This window comes from Chiloscyllium plagiosum, chromosome 10, assembly GCF_004010195.1.
Source record: "Chiloscyllium plagiosum isolate BGI_BamShark_2017 chromosome 10, ASM401019v2, whole genome shotgun sequence".
Classification (NCBI taxonomy): Eukaryota; Metazoa; Chordata; class Chondrichthyes; order Orectolobiformes; family Hemiscylliidae; genus Chiloscyllium; species Chiloscyllium plagiosum.
Genome location: NC_057719.1, coordinates 74,130,146 through 74,145,514, shown reverse-complemented (window position 1 = coordinate 74,145,514; position 15,369 = coordinate 74,130,146). Strand labels below are relative to the sequence as shown.

Here is a 15,369-nt window from a genome sequence, read left to right as displayed (position 1 = left end):
ATCCGCAACTTTGCATCTCCTATTGCATGAGGCTTCCACTAAGCTTTCCTCAAAACCCAAATTTGTTCAATGCTCTTTTGCAGCCACAATTTTTCCAGAACACTTGGCTCTCGTCCCAAATCAAGCTATAGCAGTCAAGTTTACTTCCCATCTCTTTTTAGGATTCATTTACAATCACCTACTTCTCACTTTTGACTCATTTAACTCTATGCAATGCTTCACGTTCCCTCAATCTTGAGTGCTGCTGAGAAAATACATTTTGGCAAAGCTTTCGGTCTTGCTTTTATCAGGACATATCACAAGAATACCATTTCAAAAGGAAAACTAACATTACTTCAGAATTACTGATGAATTATCAAAGGGATTTTGATTGGCAGAGATATTCTACATGATAATTATTAACTGAAAAGCTTGGACCAAGGTATCCTTTTCCATATTCTGTAATGCTTAGTGACTAAATTGTCTCAAACTCTTTCTTCAACAACATCAGGTCAACTCATGGCATTGCTAGCTTGCTCTTGAGTTTCACCTCATCCTTCACCTAAATTAAGAAAGTTTGCATTTAATAAGAGGAACAAGGGTGGCAGGCTGGAAACAGGACATGCTTGAACAGGCTTGCAAATATAAGCATCTACAATAGAAAAGCCATTCTTGGATGTAAAACAAAATGATATTCAAACTACTGAGCCTGAACATCAAATCTGAAAATCAAATTGCTGCTCAATTACCCAAATCCAGAAGGCAGCAGAGATGGAGAAGTCACCAATCCTTGGAAAAATCAGGAGTCAATGATCAATTTCACCATCTTTTGCTATTTGCCTGAGGTAAGTTCAAAGATTTGAAGTCTAAATTCAGTGCAAGTCTGTTCTCTCTATTCATGTAGAAATTGTACTAATATTGAATCTAATTTGTCTGATACAATTAAAAAGCAAAAGTTGAGTTCAACTTGACCAGGTGAGCAGCGTTCAGATGATAGATTTTGTTCCTTGGGTTTATTCACAAACAACAGGCCAAACAAAAAACTTGCAAACATGAATGTTACCAAATCCTGGAATCACTAAGTGTTAAATCAAGAGTTTTTCAGAAAATGACACCATTCCAGTAAGTTATAAGTTTTCGATAACAATGCAAATGAACCCATTGTTCAATTGTACTTTATACCATTGCTCCCACTTGCAATGAAGAGTGGCAAATGGTTTTATCTGAACGACGCCTCTCTTCTGTCAGGCATTTATCCAGCTCATTCCCTATCGCAGGTTATCAGGTTTGTCAGCACACAGCAACACAAATCCTGTGTCTTTACGTAATGCCATTTACGTAACAGTGAATCACATTGCAAAGTCAAGCATGTCTTTGCTTGCAAGTACATGACTGTTTTGTATGTTTTACTGGAAGCTGCAGTACATCAACAGTGCATTTTCCAGTGATTCTCAGTTAACTAGAAATGTACGATGATTTTTTTTTCTTTATTCATTCATGACACGTGAGCTTCACTGGTTGGACCAGCATTTATTGACCATCCCTAGTTGCCCTTGAAAAGATGATGGTGAGCTGCCTTCATACACTGCTGCAGACCACATGCTGTTAGGGAGGGAATTCCAGGATTTTGACCCAGAGACACTAAAGGAAGGTAATATCTTTCCAAGTCAATATTGTGGGTTGCTTGTTCCCATGTACCTACTGCCCTTGGCTAGATGGAAGTGGTCATAGATCTGGAAGGTGCTGTCTAAAGATATTTTGTGAATTTCTGCAGTGTATCTTGCAGAGAGTATACACTCCCGCTATTGAAGGGAGTGGATGTTTGCAAATATGGTTCCAATCAAGTGGGCTGCTTTGTTCTGGATAGTGTTAAGCTTCTTGAACGTTGTTGAAGTTGCACCCATGCAGGAAACTTGGGGATATTACATCATATTCTTGACTCATGCCTTATAGGTGATGGGTAACCTCTGGACAGTTAGGAGATGAGTTACTCACCATAATGTTCCTGGCCTCTGACCTGCTCTTGTAGCCACTGTGTTTATATAGCAAGCTCAGTTGAGTCTCTGGTCAATGGTAACCCTAAGGATGTTAATAGCGGTGGATTCAGCGTTGTTAAGGCCATTGAATGTCAAGGGGCAGTGGTTAGATTGTCTCTTACTGAAGATGGTCATTGGTGCCACACAAATGTCTGGCAATGTTACTTGCTGCTCGTCAGTCAAAACCTGGATATTGTCCAGACCTTGTTGCATTTGACCATGGACCATTTCAGTATCTGAGGAGTTGGGAACGCTGCTAAACATGGTACACTCACCAGCAACCATCCCCAGTTCTGACCTTATGATGGAGGGAAGGTCATTGTTGAAGCAGCTAAGGATGGCTGGGCCTAGGACACTCACCTAAGGAACTCCTTCAGAGATATCCTGGAGTTGAGATGACTGACATCCACTAACCTCAACTATCTTCTTATGTGCCAGGAATGACTTCAACCAATGGAGAATTCACCCCGATGTCCATTGATTAAAGTTTTGCTAGGAATCCTTAATGTCACACTTGGCAGAATGCAGCCTTGATGTCAAGGGCTGTCACTCTCCCCTCACCTTGGGAATTCCACTTTTTTGTCCATGTTTGACCCAAGGCTGTAATGAGGTCAGGAACTGAGTGGTCCTGGTGGATCCCAAACTAGGCTTCACTGAGCAGGTTATTGCTGAGCAGGTACTGCTTGATAGCACTGTTGATGACCCATTCCATCACTTTACTGTTGATCGAGGAGTAGGCTGATGGGGCAGTAATTGGCTGGATTGGATTTGTCCTGATGGGTGTGTACAAGACACACTTGGGCAATTTTTCACATTGTCGAGTAAATGCCAGTGTTGTAACTGTAATGGAACGGTTTGACTAGGAGAGCAGCAAGTTCTGGAGCACAGGTCTTCACTACTATCGCTGGAATATTGTCAGGGCCTTTGCATTCTCCAGTGTCTCCAACCATTTCTTAATATTACATGGAGTGAATCGAGTTGGCTGAAGACTGGTATTTGTAATGCTGAAGACCACTGGAGGAGGCTATAATGGATCATCTACTCGGGATTTCTGGCTGAAGATTGCTGCAAATGCTTCAGCCTTATGAGTTACAATGATGTGCAGGATTCTTCCATCATTGAGGATGGGGATATTTGTGGAGCCTGCCCCTTCAGTGAATTGTTTAATCATCCACCACCATTCATGACTGGATGTGGCAGGACTGCAGAGCTTAGGTCTGCTCCGCTGATTGTGGCATTGCTGAGCCCTGTCTACCATTTGCTGCTTATATTGTTTGGCACACAAGTAATCCAGTCAGGTAGCTTCACCAGGCATGCTTGGTGCTGCTCCTGGCACTCTCCATTGAACCTTGCTTGATGGCAATAGGGTTGAGTGGAGGAAATTCCAGGCCATGTGATTACGGATTGTGCTGACGTACAGTTCTGCTGCTGTTGATGGTTCACACCATGTCATGGATGCCCAGTCTTGAGTTGCTAGATCTGACTGAAGTCTGTCCCATTTAGCATGGTGATAGAGCCACACAACACGATGGAGATTATTCTCAATGTGAAGGCAGGACTTCACATCCACAAGGACTATGCGGTGGTCACGCTTACTGATACTGTCATGGACAGATACATTTGCTTGTGGTAGATTGCCCAGGATGAGGTCAAGTATGTGTTTCCCTCTTTTCAGTTCCCTCACCATCAGCCACACACCCAGTTTAGCAGCTCTGTCCTTTATAATCTGACCAGCTCTATCAGTAATGCTGCTGCCAAGTCACTCTTGGTTGTGGGCAATGAAATCCCCTGCAGGAGTGCATCCTCTGCCCTTGCTATCCTCAGTCCAGCTGTTTAATATGGAAGAGTACTGATTCATCAGCCGAGGGAGGACGGTATGTGGTAACCAGCAGGAGGTTTCCTTGCCCTTGTTTAACCTGAAGCCATGAGACCTCATGGGATCCACAGTCAATCTTGAGTACTTCCATGGCAACCTCTTCCCAACTTTCCACCTCTGTGCATCCACCTCTGCTAGTGGGACAGGATATACCCCGAGATGGTGACAGTGGTGTCTGGGACCCTGTCTGTAAGTTATGATTCCATAAGTCTAATATGAGGTTGTTGACTTCTTTGCTGAGTTGGTAAGTCTGTTCGCAGATGTTCGGTCACCATGGTAGGTAACATTATCAGTGAGCTTCTGGTGAAGCGTTGCTGTTCTGTCCTGCTTGCTATTTGTATATCCCGGTTTGTTGAGATGGGTGGTATTATTTCTGGTTTTGTTTCTTCATGGTTGGTATATGTGGTCTAACTCTACATGTTTGTTAATGGAGTTCTGGGTTGAGTGCTAGGCCTCCAGGAATTCTCGTGCATATCTTGGTTTGGCATGTCCTAGGATGGATACATTGTCCTAGTCAAATTGGTGTCCTTGTTTGCCCGTGTGTATGGACACAAGTGATAGTTGATCATGTCTCTTGGTAGCTAGTGGTGTTCATGTACCCTGATGGCTAGTTGAGACATATGTAGGCCAGACCAGGTGAGGATGGCAGATTTCCTTCCCTGAAGGACATTATAGAGCCAGGACATTGTCGTCATTTGGAAAATGATGTAGTTTCATGGTCATCAGTAGATTCTTAACTTTTAATCTGTATACACGGCACAGTGGTTAGCACTGCTGCCTCATAGCGCCAGAGACTCGCGTTCAATTCCCACCTCAGGCAACTGTCTGTGTGGAGTTTGCACATTCTCCCCATGTCTGTGTGTGTTTACTCCGGGTGCTCCGGTTTCCTCCCACATTCCAAAGATGTGCAGGTTAGGTGAATTGGTCATGCTAAATTGCCCGTAGAGTTAGGTGAAGGGGTAAATGTAGGGGAATGGGTCTGGGTGGGTTACTCTTCGGAGGGTCGGTATGGACTTGTTGGGCTGAAGGGCCTGTTTCCACACTAAGTAATCTAATCAATGTAACAGTGTACTCGCTCATTAATCAGAGGAATTAAATGTAGGTGCAACTTTAATTCTTGTACATTATAAAGGCTACACCATAAATTGAACTGGATTAAATGATGCTGTATGGCCTTATTAATGACTTAACCCATTCTTGGCAGGAATAAGAAAACCTATGTCCGATTCAATTGAGAAATTGGAGACTGAAGTTTTGCAAGCAACATCAAAAATTCACTTTACCTTCATATTTTTAGAATTTTAGCTTCCATTTGTCCAGTTTTAATGTGCTTATACTGCACTATAGGCTGGAGTTTTTATTATCATATCAACTGAATTGTCCATCACATCTCCTCATTTGAGGTTTGGGCCATGGAGTTCAATTGGATTGGTTTATGCTTCTGAGCAAAGCCTTACAGTGGTTTGACACTGGCCTCTGTGGGATGGCTGACGAGGAGGCCTCCTACTCTCATTACTTGCCATTGGTAATATTGAAAGCACTTTTACAAACTGACAAAAAAAACCTGCTTAGCCATGTTACAAGAGCCTAGATTAGAGTGGTGCTGGAAAAGCAGGTCAGGCAGCATCCAAGGAGCAGGAAAAATCGACGTTTCGGGCAAAAGCTCTTCATCAGGAATGAGGCCTCACTTTCGCCTGGCCGTGTTTAATGGCCAACAAGACCCAGCATGGGACTCAAAACCTGTTGCTTCTTGCTGGGAGGTAGGGACCCTACTATGACTTTGCCACAAAGTCTTCAACACAACCCAGTAAACTGACTTTTATCTAAAAGTCAAGCTGGCTTCTAGATGATGCAGAGAACTTGGTATCATGTTTCTGTACTGAATCCAACTAAGATTGCCTCACTCTAATAAAACTGAATTCAATGCTGACTAAAGGTTCAGTTGACCTCCTGGTAGAACACAATATCCTATAATCCAATGGATGCCCTGATGGATCATATCACAGCATGCAAGCTTGAAATTGTATCAAACATCACATAATTCCTTGGTAACACATAAATAAAGTCAAGAAAATTTGTCAATTTTTGTAAAGCACATGAATTATTTTAAAAAATCCTTATATTTTTGGTTTTAGCTACTTCAAAAGGCACTGGAGTTGATTTAAACCAGATGGAAATGGTTTAGAATTTGTGCTAACCTTGTTTGAAAAGTCAAGTGCATTTTCTTTTCTTTATTCTTTTGTGGAATGTGAGTGTCACATTCTGTTACCCATCCCTAATTACTCCTGAACTGAACGTCTTGCAAGGCAATTAAGAGACAAGGAGCAACAGGTGAAATGAAAGCAAAAGGAACTTTAAGTGCTTGTATAGTCAGTCCACAAATGGTTTAGCCACCCAGCATCTTGTTCAAGGGCAAAACACTGAATGCTGAAACTCCAAAATAGAAACACAAACTGCTGGAAATGCTCAGCAGGTATTCCACGGAAAGAAACAGCGTTAGCATTTCTGATTGGCGATCTTTCATCAGAAATTGCATCTAATCCCTTTTCTGACGGATGGTGAGGTTCAGGTGTTGCTTCAACTGCAACATCCCACCATTAAACAGAGTCAAGATTCAGGCTACCAAAAATCTGCCCCTGTTCCAGACAGCACAGTGGCTCAGTGGTTAGCACAGATGCCTCACAGCACCAAGGAACCGGATTCTATTTCGGCCTTATCCAGCTGTCTGTGTGGAGCTTACACATCCTCCCGGTCTCTGTGTGGGTTTCCTCCGGGTGCTCTGGTTTCCTCCCACAGTCCAAAGGTGTGCAGGTTAGCTGGATTGGCCAAGCTAAATTGCCCGTAGTGTTCAGGGATGTGCAGTTTAGGTGGATTGGCCATGGGAATGCAGAGTTTCAGTAGGGGAATGGGTCTGGGTGGATGCTCTTTGGAGGGTCGGTGTGGATTTGATGGGTCGAATAGCCTGCTTCAAAACCGAGGGATTCTATGATAATCAGAATGCTATGATGTGCTATTCCGGTGCTGCATAGATGCCTTAGCACAGAAGACAGTCTTGCATTCGCTGCTTTGTCAAACCCAACCTGGAGAATGGCAAAGGAAAATAATGCAAACGGTGAATATCTGGAAGCAAAACTAAAATGACTGGAAAAGTGCAGGTAACGACAGAGGAGAACAAACATGCTGTTTTGACTGTATGACCTCTAATAAAACTGAAAGGTATTACTGATAGACAATGTATAAATGAGCATTGGACAAAGGGAAGGAACAGGAGACAGAGTGGCATGTACAGTCTTCTTTCATGTTGTACTATATTAAGCATGATGTGAGCGTACACCTGAAGAACCTTTTAATGGTCAATTCAGGTACCTGTATTGATGAAATTCTGCTGCCGCAACTTTCTTCGGAAGGAAGAGGTCCAACTCGTATGTCAGTCAAAGGAAGCACCTTCCCCTCACTCTGTGGGTATGGGTTGCTGTGCCTTGTGGAAAGGAAGACACGTGGCCCATCTTGGCCATCTTTCAAACGTTTCCTGCCTTTTCTGAACAAGTTGGATATTGAGGCTAGTAAAGAATAATAATTGCCACCGGCAGTTTATAAATGCTGAAACACAGAGATGAGAACAAAATTTCAAGTATTGTCCAGAAGTTGGAAGCCATTTAAGTATTCACACGTTTGGGCCTGTCAAAAGGCTTTTATTCTTCAAGTTCCATCAAGCCAACACTCACCACCCATGGATCAGGAAACAGATTTGTATGTTTTCTTCTTTTGGGTAGCTTTATTACGCTACTACGTGCTTCAGATGAAAGCGTCCTGAAAACGGAGCAGGGTGAAAATCTGTGGACAACAGGTGCAGGCAAATCACACTTGTCCTTGGAGTGCACGGATGTGGCAGAGGCAACATGAGGACAAGGACACGGAGAGCTAGAAAGTCTGCTCTGATGGATGCTGTAAGTATATAAAGACCTTTAACTACAAGCAACGTCCTGAACTTCTGTTCATCCATGACAGAAGTTTGACAATGACACTTACGATGCAGAACTGGAGCTCATTGTTGGGAGAGGGAAATTCTCTTTCACATTCATGTTTCTTTGTTGCAATTCAAATGAAAATAACTGTTTAAGCACCTCCAAAGAACCTTCCCAGCAAAGAATCATACATGTAAAGAAATGCCATTGGATGTTAACTTGTCATTTATCAAATGTGTACTTGTGTCTCTTGTTCAAGCGCATTTGAAAGATAAGGAAACACTGCATTTACATGTCGTTACGGCCATGTTATATCGATGGCAATCTTTTGTCTTGCAAGATGACTGTTTGCATGTGGTGGTCAACCTGGTGTTAAACATCACTCAGTGTGACTCAGGAGCTCCACTCTAGCATGGCAGCTTTCCAATTTTGTTTGCCTCTTCTAATGCTCTTATAAAAGTTCAACCTCTGCTCAATTTTCCATTTGTTTGGATTTGTGTTTTCTGCATTTATTTCACAATATTTCAATATATCCACGTAACCACAATCAAAGTGCATTGTTAAAAAGTGTTGCATAGTCCTCTGTATTTATTTAATATTTTGCCCATTTGATGATTTACATGATCAACATTTTTTGATGCCAATTAAGCCTTGATGTGGACAAAACAAATTCTGTTAAGCGATTTGTATTGTCATGTTACTTTCCATTTAAATGACAAATGCTGATTTAACCTGTATTGCTCATTTGACCTAATTTCCTTTTCATGGTAATTAGCTGCAAATAACTAGTGGAAACAATAGTAGCAGCAAACATACTTGAACTTCACTGCAGCTTGGTAAAGTTGGAAGATGATAAACATCATCAAAAGTCTTTCATTGAGTTACTGTCATATAACTTACTAAGGACACCTCAGTAAGGTGGGAACTAAATACTGAATGCTTGTTTTGTTTTGAAATGACATGCCTCCCTAAATATGCAGTCAGCAGGCAATTTTGTCATTAACAATAATGGCACTGGATATCAGTACAACTATTTATCTGTTTTAAATGTACACTGCTCAACTGACAGCCACTGCACTCAGATGGGCTATGTAAAAATGGTGTTGAATATAACATTATCCTTTTGCACTCAACTGAGCTTTGATCTAATAATAGCAACAATGAATCTTCTCTAGTCTGACATGGTTCTAGATGAAATCAGAGCTACCATTTTAAAACAGCTTTCGACAACTCACTCCAACATCCACACCAATGACTTATATTGCCGGTAAACTGGCTTAATGAATTAGCCAACTTGGTGCAGTGAGTTTTCAGTATTCCACCAATGCTTTTGGATCTTCCATTATGTTGTTGTAATGACAACTGCGACTAAAGAACAGTAGGGATATATAAAACATATCAAAGATAAAATCAAAACAGCTTATTGCAAATCCTGGGAACCTGAAATAAAAACTGAAAATGCTAGAAACATTAAGTGTATCAGGGTGTATCTGTATACCCAGAGGTGGAAGAACATGAATTTAAGACGAATGACATCCTATATCTCCTGTCACTTATTAGCCAAGGCAAGCACTAAGCAATTCAAGCTCCAATAAGGTTCTGAGTTGAAAGAGTTAGTGTGAGTCAGTGAACCTCGAAGGGTTGGATGGCATTATCCTCCTTTGGTATTTTTAAATAAGCCAGCAGTGCAGCACAAGTGGAAAATAGGGTAGAGTCATAGAGATGTACAGCATGGAAACAGACCCTTCGGTACAACTTGTCAATGCCGACCAGATATCCTAACCTAATCCAAACCCATTTGCCAGCACTTGGCCCATATCCCTCTAAACCCTTCCTATCCATATAGGCAAGAGGGAGGACTGCAGATGATGGAAACCAGAGTTTAGATCAGAGTGGTGCTGGAAAAGCACAGCAGGTCAGGCAGCATCCGAGGAGCAGGATTCCTGATAAAGGGATTTTGCCTGAAACATCGATTTTCCTGCTCCTTGGATGCTGCCTGACCTGCTGTGCTTTTCCAGCACCAATCTAATCTAAACCCTCCCTTTCTATTCACATACCCACCAAGATGCCTTTTAAATGCTCATGCTATACGATGAGGTCCTCTTAAATAAGTGTCATTGCTTTACTTCAATGGATTGTTACTTTTCTATAAATTACCATTATCACATTTTAATGGCATTAACATACAATGCACAAGAGCTAAATATTTTGAAAACAATACCTGGTCTGCACTCGTATACATCACAACACTCTCCTGGTAATCCTGTTGCTTCAGAAACTAGAACACGTTGGTGAGCGAAGGGACAGCTCTCCTCTTTGCAGGCCATTTTGTTACACTGGCAGACACTTGGTGTTGGGCAGCACTGGCCTGGTGGGGTGTATCCTTTAACAAGTACTGAATCCTCAGGGCAAAGAGATTCAAATTGTATTGGGCAGCGTTCGTTGGAACAATCCCATGTGACATCTGAGTAAAAGGAGAGGAACAATGTAAGAAGTTGAATCCAATATACTACTGATCTATCACATATCATTTCAAATACAGTTCAATATACATTTAATTCATCTGGATCAAGGAAACCCAGCGATTATAATAAAAACAATGTCCCAGTAACATATACATCTTCTACAATTTTGTGATTGTCATGCTTTGTACAACTGAAAATAAACTAGTCCCTCTTCCATTTTTGTGTTGGTTAAGGTGTAGACTTGAGGGTCGAAAAATAAGAATCATTTCCACCTTTTTACCCAAGAGCTGCCAGTGCCCTGTTTGTAAAAATAACTTTGTATTTATCTTACACCTTTCATGTTGGAGAATAACCAAAAGTGCTTTAGAAGACCGTAAACAGATAAAATTGGACACAAAGTTTAATGAGAGGGGTAACTCAGAGACCTAGGTCTTGAGGGAAGGTAGAGGTCATGGAATGATGCACTGCTTGGCAGCAGTGAAAACGAGATCTATTGTTACCACATGCTTTTGTCCCACATCATTAAGACAACTTCTATTCTCCAAGCATTGTTTTGGGTTATCAGAGTGAAACAGTCAACTTCTGCCAGGTTTTGGGCAGATTTGCATTGTTTATTTGTGCCTCCATCAAGCACAATAATTCAATCTCATGTACACAAATCAGAAGGAGAAGGCTTTCATCCCAAGGCTTTGGACAGGATTCAAGTCCAATTCGTAGAACAGGAAGGGAAGTGTTCAAACCTAACTACTTTGTTGATTGTTATTTCAATTAATTGACTTTCAAGCATTGCAGTGGAGTTGGTTATACATAATATAATAGCAAGTCCTGATAACTAGATCTAGTGCTATCTGAAATGATGAGTCATAAGTCAAGGTAATGAAAAATGCCACTGACACTTTTCCATCTATTGGTTTTAATTGCATTGCAAATAATTTTAAACAATATGCTTAAGGCAAAATTGGATCAGTTATTTTAAGAAAAGCATAATATTATGTCACGCTAATCCAATTTTGACAACTACTTCACTTATTTAATTAACTGAAGCAGCAATAAGAGCCTATTTCACTGGCCATGTGGAACTAATACTGTGTAGAGAAGTCTTAGTGCAATTGTGAAAAAGTACAGCAGACGACTCCAGATTTCTCTAATTTATGGAACATACATTCTTTGGAAGATTTGCATCTTAAATCCATTTGAATTTGAATTCTAGCGACTATGCCTTCCAGAAAAATCCGACAAGAATTGCAGTGTTTTCTGACATGAAGTTATTGAATGGCACTGTATTCAATGCAAAACGCTTTCTAACAGTACTCAAATAAAATGACCTGTTTACTTTTTTAGACTCTAACAGGCAGCCAGCAATTAATGAAATGATTAAATTAAAGAATATAAGATGACACTCCTGCAAGAACACACTGGCATTACAAGGCCAGTAATGCACCAAGACTACTGGTCTATGTGAAGCAATCACTGTGAAGGAACCGGATTACATGTTCAATTCAATTTCGCTATCACATTCTTCATTTTCTCTTTGTACGGTCACAGTGCTGAGAGAGATGACTGTTCTGCAGACAGCAGCATCAAGGCTAACAATGTTTTTCAGCGATAAAACAAAAATTGGTATTTATATAAAATGTTTCACAACTCAAGATACCTCAAAGTGCTTGATATTCAATTAATTGTAGTCCCTCCTGCAAAGTCAGACACACAGCACCTAATTTGCTTACAAACTCCCACAAAGAGAGGTAGACCATTCAGCCCTTCCAACCTGCTCTGCAACTCAATACATTATGGCTGATCATCTACTTTAATTCTTCTTTTCCAACACTCTCTCCATAACCCATTTTGCCAATGAAATAGTAATTAAGTAAGAACTAAATGTGAATTTTGTTTTAATTAAGTTGGTCAAAGGAAAAACATTGATCTGGACACCACGAGGTTTTCACATTGATCTACATTTGCAAGCTCAGCTTATTATCTCCCCTCCAAGTGTGAACATCCATCTGTGTAGTGTCAGCCTATAGAACATGGAACATTACAGCACAGTACAGGCCCTTCGATGTTGCGCCAACCTGTGAAACCAATCTGAAGCCCATCTAACCTACACTTTTCCATTTTCATCCATATGTCTATCCAGTGACCATTTAAATGCCCTTAAAGTTGGCGAATCTACTACTGTTGCAGGCAGGCTGCTCCACACCCCTACTACTCTAAGTAAAGAAACTATCTCTGACATCTGATCTATATCTATCACCCCTCAACTTAAAGCTATGTCCCCTCATGCTAGTCATCGCCATCCGAGGAAAAAGGCTCTCACTGTCCAACCTATCTAACCCTCCTTATCTTATATGTCTCAATTAAGTTACCTCTTAACTTTCCTGTCTGATGAAAACAGCCTCAAGTCCTGCAGCCTTTCCTTGTAAGGCCTTTCCTCCGTACCAGGCAACATCCTGGTAAATCTCCTCTGAACCCTTTCCTAAGCTTCCACATCCTTCCTATAATGCGGTGACCAGAACTGTACGCAATATTCCAAGTGCGGTCGCACCAGAGTTTTGTACAGCTGCAGCATGACCTCATGGCTCCGAAACTCAATCTCTCTACCAATAAAAGCTTACACATCATCTGCCTTCTTAAAACCCTATCAACCTTGGTGGCAACTTTCAGGGATCTATGCACATAGACACCAAGATCTCTCTGTTCATTTACGCTACCATTAACCCAGTACTCTGCATTCCTGTTGCTCCTTCCAAAGTGAATCGCCTCACACTTTTCTGCATGAAACTCCATTTGCCACCTCTAAGCCCAGCTCTGTAGCTTATGTCCTTCTGTAACCTGCAACATCCTTTGGCGATATCCACAACTCTACCAACCCTAGTGTCATCTGCAAATTTACTAACCCATCCTTCTACTCATCCAGGTCATTTATAAAATTGACAAACAGCAGTGGCCCCAAAACAGATCCTTGTGGTACATCACTAGTAACTGAACTCCAGGATGAATATTTCCCCTCAACCATCATCGTCTTGTCTTCTTTCAGCTAACTAATTTCTGATCCAAACTGCTAAAGCACCCTCAATCCCATGCTTCTGTATTTTGTGCAGTAGCCTACCGTGGTGAACCATATCCTTACTTACTGCCTAACTGAAATCCATAGTCACCACATCAACCGCTTTACCTCCATCCACTTTACCTCCATCCACCTGTTTGGTCACCTTCTCAAATAATTCAATTAGTTTGGTGAGGCTCAACCTACTCTTCACAAAACCGGCCTAGTTGAATGGCTCAAAATTCAGGTGAGCAAAGCTAGTTATCTCTGAGCTACATTGACCTTAGATGCCACAGAGTGCATGGGGGAGGGGGGAGGGTGGGGGGGCGGTGTTGCACTGCTTTCCAGTTGGTGCGGCTGTTAGCACATGCAGTCAGCTTTAACTGGAAGAACGCAGAATATGATTTTGATCAGCTCCCAGCCCTGACTGGATGCCAAGCTGGCATTTTGAGCTCAATGCTCCAGTTAATGCTGCTCCTTCAATCTTAAAGCAACTTAAAAGGGGATTGAACTCCTTTGATTTCCAGCCATAACTTGATACAGTGAGACATGCAGATTAGTGCTCAGTATTCATCATCTCAGTTATTCTAAAACAGTTCACCTGTGCATTTGAGCCAATTTGGTAAACTGAAGGATGGTTATTGGTTGATGAGGGGGATTCACTGATGACATGGAGGCATCATGCATATAATGAAAGCAGAAGTCAGATAGTACATAGGGACAGACCAAGAGCTGGAAGGTGAGTAGACTGTCATCAGCGCTATCACCCTGGGTAAGTACTGGAGCGGGCTGTCCTAGAGGTGGCCGGAAAGTGTGAAGGGCGATTGGGTACACCATCCTGACTGTGGTCGTCTGGATGGGGGTGGAGTTGGGGAAACAGGACGACTGTCCTAAAGTGGTCGGAAGGTGTGTCAGGGTGGACCGGGTACCAGAACGGGCATGGGGGGGGCTGCCTTGAAGTGGCTGAAAGGTGGGAGGGACGGGCGGTTTACTGGGTTGCTGGAGGAGGGAGTCTGTATTCTATGCACTTTTTTAAAAATGTAATTGCACTGTCTTATATGTATCTGTTACTGTTTTGTGACAATGGAATGCGGGATTTGAGGTTTGTCTTTATTTCCTGAAAACTGGTTGAACGATAAGGTTTGGGGCCTGGCTTTGCCGCTCCTCTCCCTTGTAAAATTACTGTTTCTCTGTATACAGCTGTTAACGTTAGCTGTTTTGTAAACTGTGTATGGTTTAATAAAATTTTAAAAAATGAAAGGAGTATATTTAAGAGGGAAATCAGGAGGGCAAAACGGGGACATGAGATAGCTTTGGCAAATAGAATTAAGGAGAATCCAAAGGGGTTTTCCAAATATATTAAGGACAAAAGGGTAACTGGGAGAGAATAGGGCCCCTCAGAGATCAGCAAGGCAGCCTTTCTGTGGAGCCACAGAAAATGGGGGAGATACTAAATAAATATTTTGCATCATTATTTACTGTGGAAAAGGATATGGAAGATATAGGCTGTAGGGAAATAGATGGTGACATCTTGCAAAATGTCCAGATTACCGAGGATGAAGTGCTGGATGTCTTGAAACGGTTAAAGATGGGTAAATCCCCAGGACCTGATCAGGTGTACCTGAGAACTCTGTGGGAAGTTAGAGAAGTGATTGCTGGGCCTCTTGCTGAGATATTTGTATCATCGATAGTCATCGGTGAGGTGCCGGAAGACTGGAGGTTGGCAAACGTGGTGCCATTGTTTAAGAAGGGTGGTAAGGACAAGCCAGGCACTATAGACCAGTGAGCCTGACCTCGGTGGTGGGCAGGTTGTTGGAGGGAATCCTGAGGGACAGGATTTACATGTATTTGGAAAGGAAGGACTGATTAAGGATAGTCAACATGACTTTGTGCGTGGGAAATCATATCTCACAAACTTGATGGAGTTTTTTGAAGAAGTAACAAAGAAGATTGAAGAGGACAGAGCGGTAGATGTGATCTATATGGACTTCAGTAAGGCGTT

General features: G+C 41.9%; 1 protein-coding gene and 1 long non-coding RNA gene across 3 annotated transcripts in view; one reads left to right on the top strand and one right to left on the bottom strand.

Moving 5' to 3' along the window:
* Positions 1 to 15,369, bottom strand: part of LOC122553776 (cysteine-rich motor neuron 1 protein-like) — a 239,509-nt gene that overhangs the window by 60,066 nt on the left and 164,074 nt on the right. For both annotated transcript variants that reach the window (XM_043698087.1, XM_043698088.1), the window contains one exon: positions 10,078 to 10,320. In XM_043698087.1, the coding sequence (XP_043554022.1) occupies positions 10,078 to 10,320 (243 nt within the window). The remainder of the gene's footprint in view (positions 1 to 10,077; positions 10,321 to 15,369) is intronic.
* LOC122553777 overlaps positions 14,097 to 15,369 on the top strand; it is a 16,720-nt gene continuing 15,447 nt past the window's right edge. The window contains exon 1 of the long non-coding RNA XR_006312843.1: positions 14,097 to 14,139. This is a non-coding gene — a long non-coding RNA (uncharacterized LOC122553777). The remainder of the gene's footprint in view (positions 14,140 to 15,369) is intronic.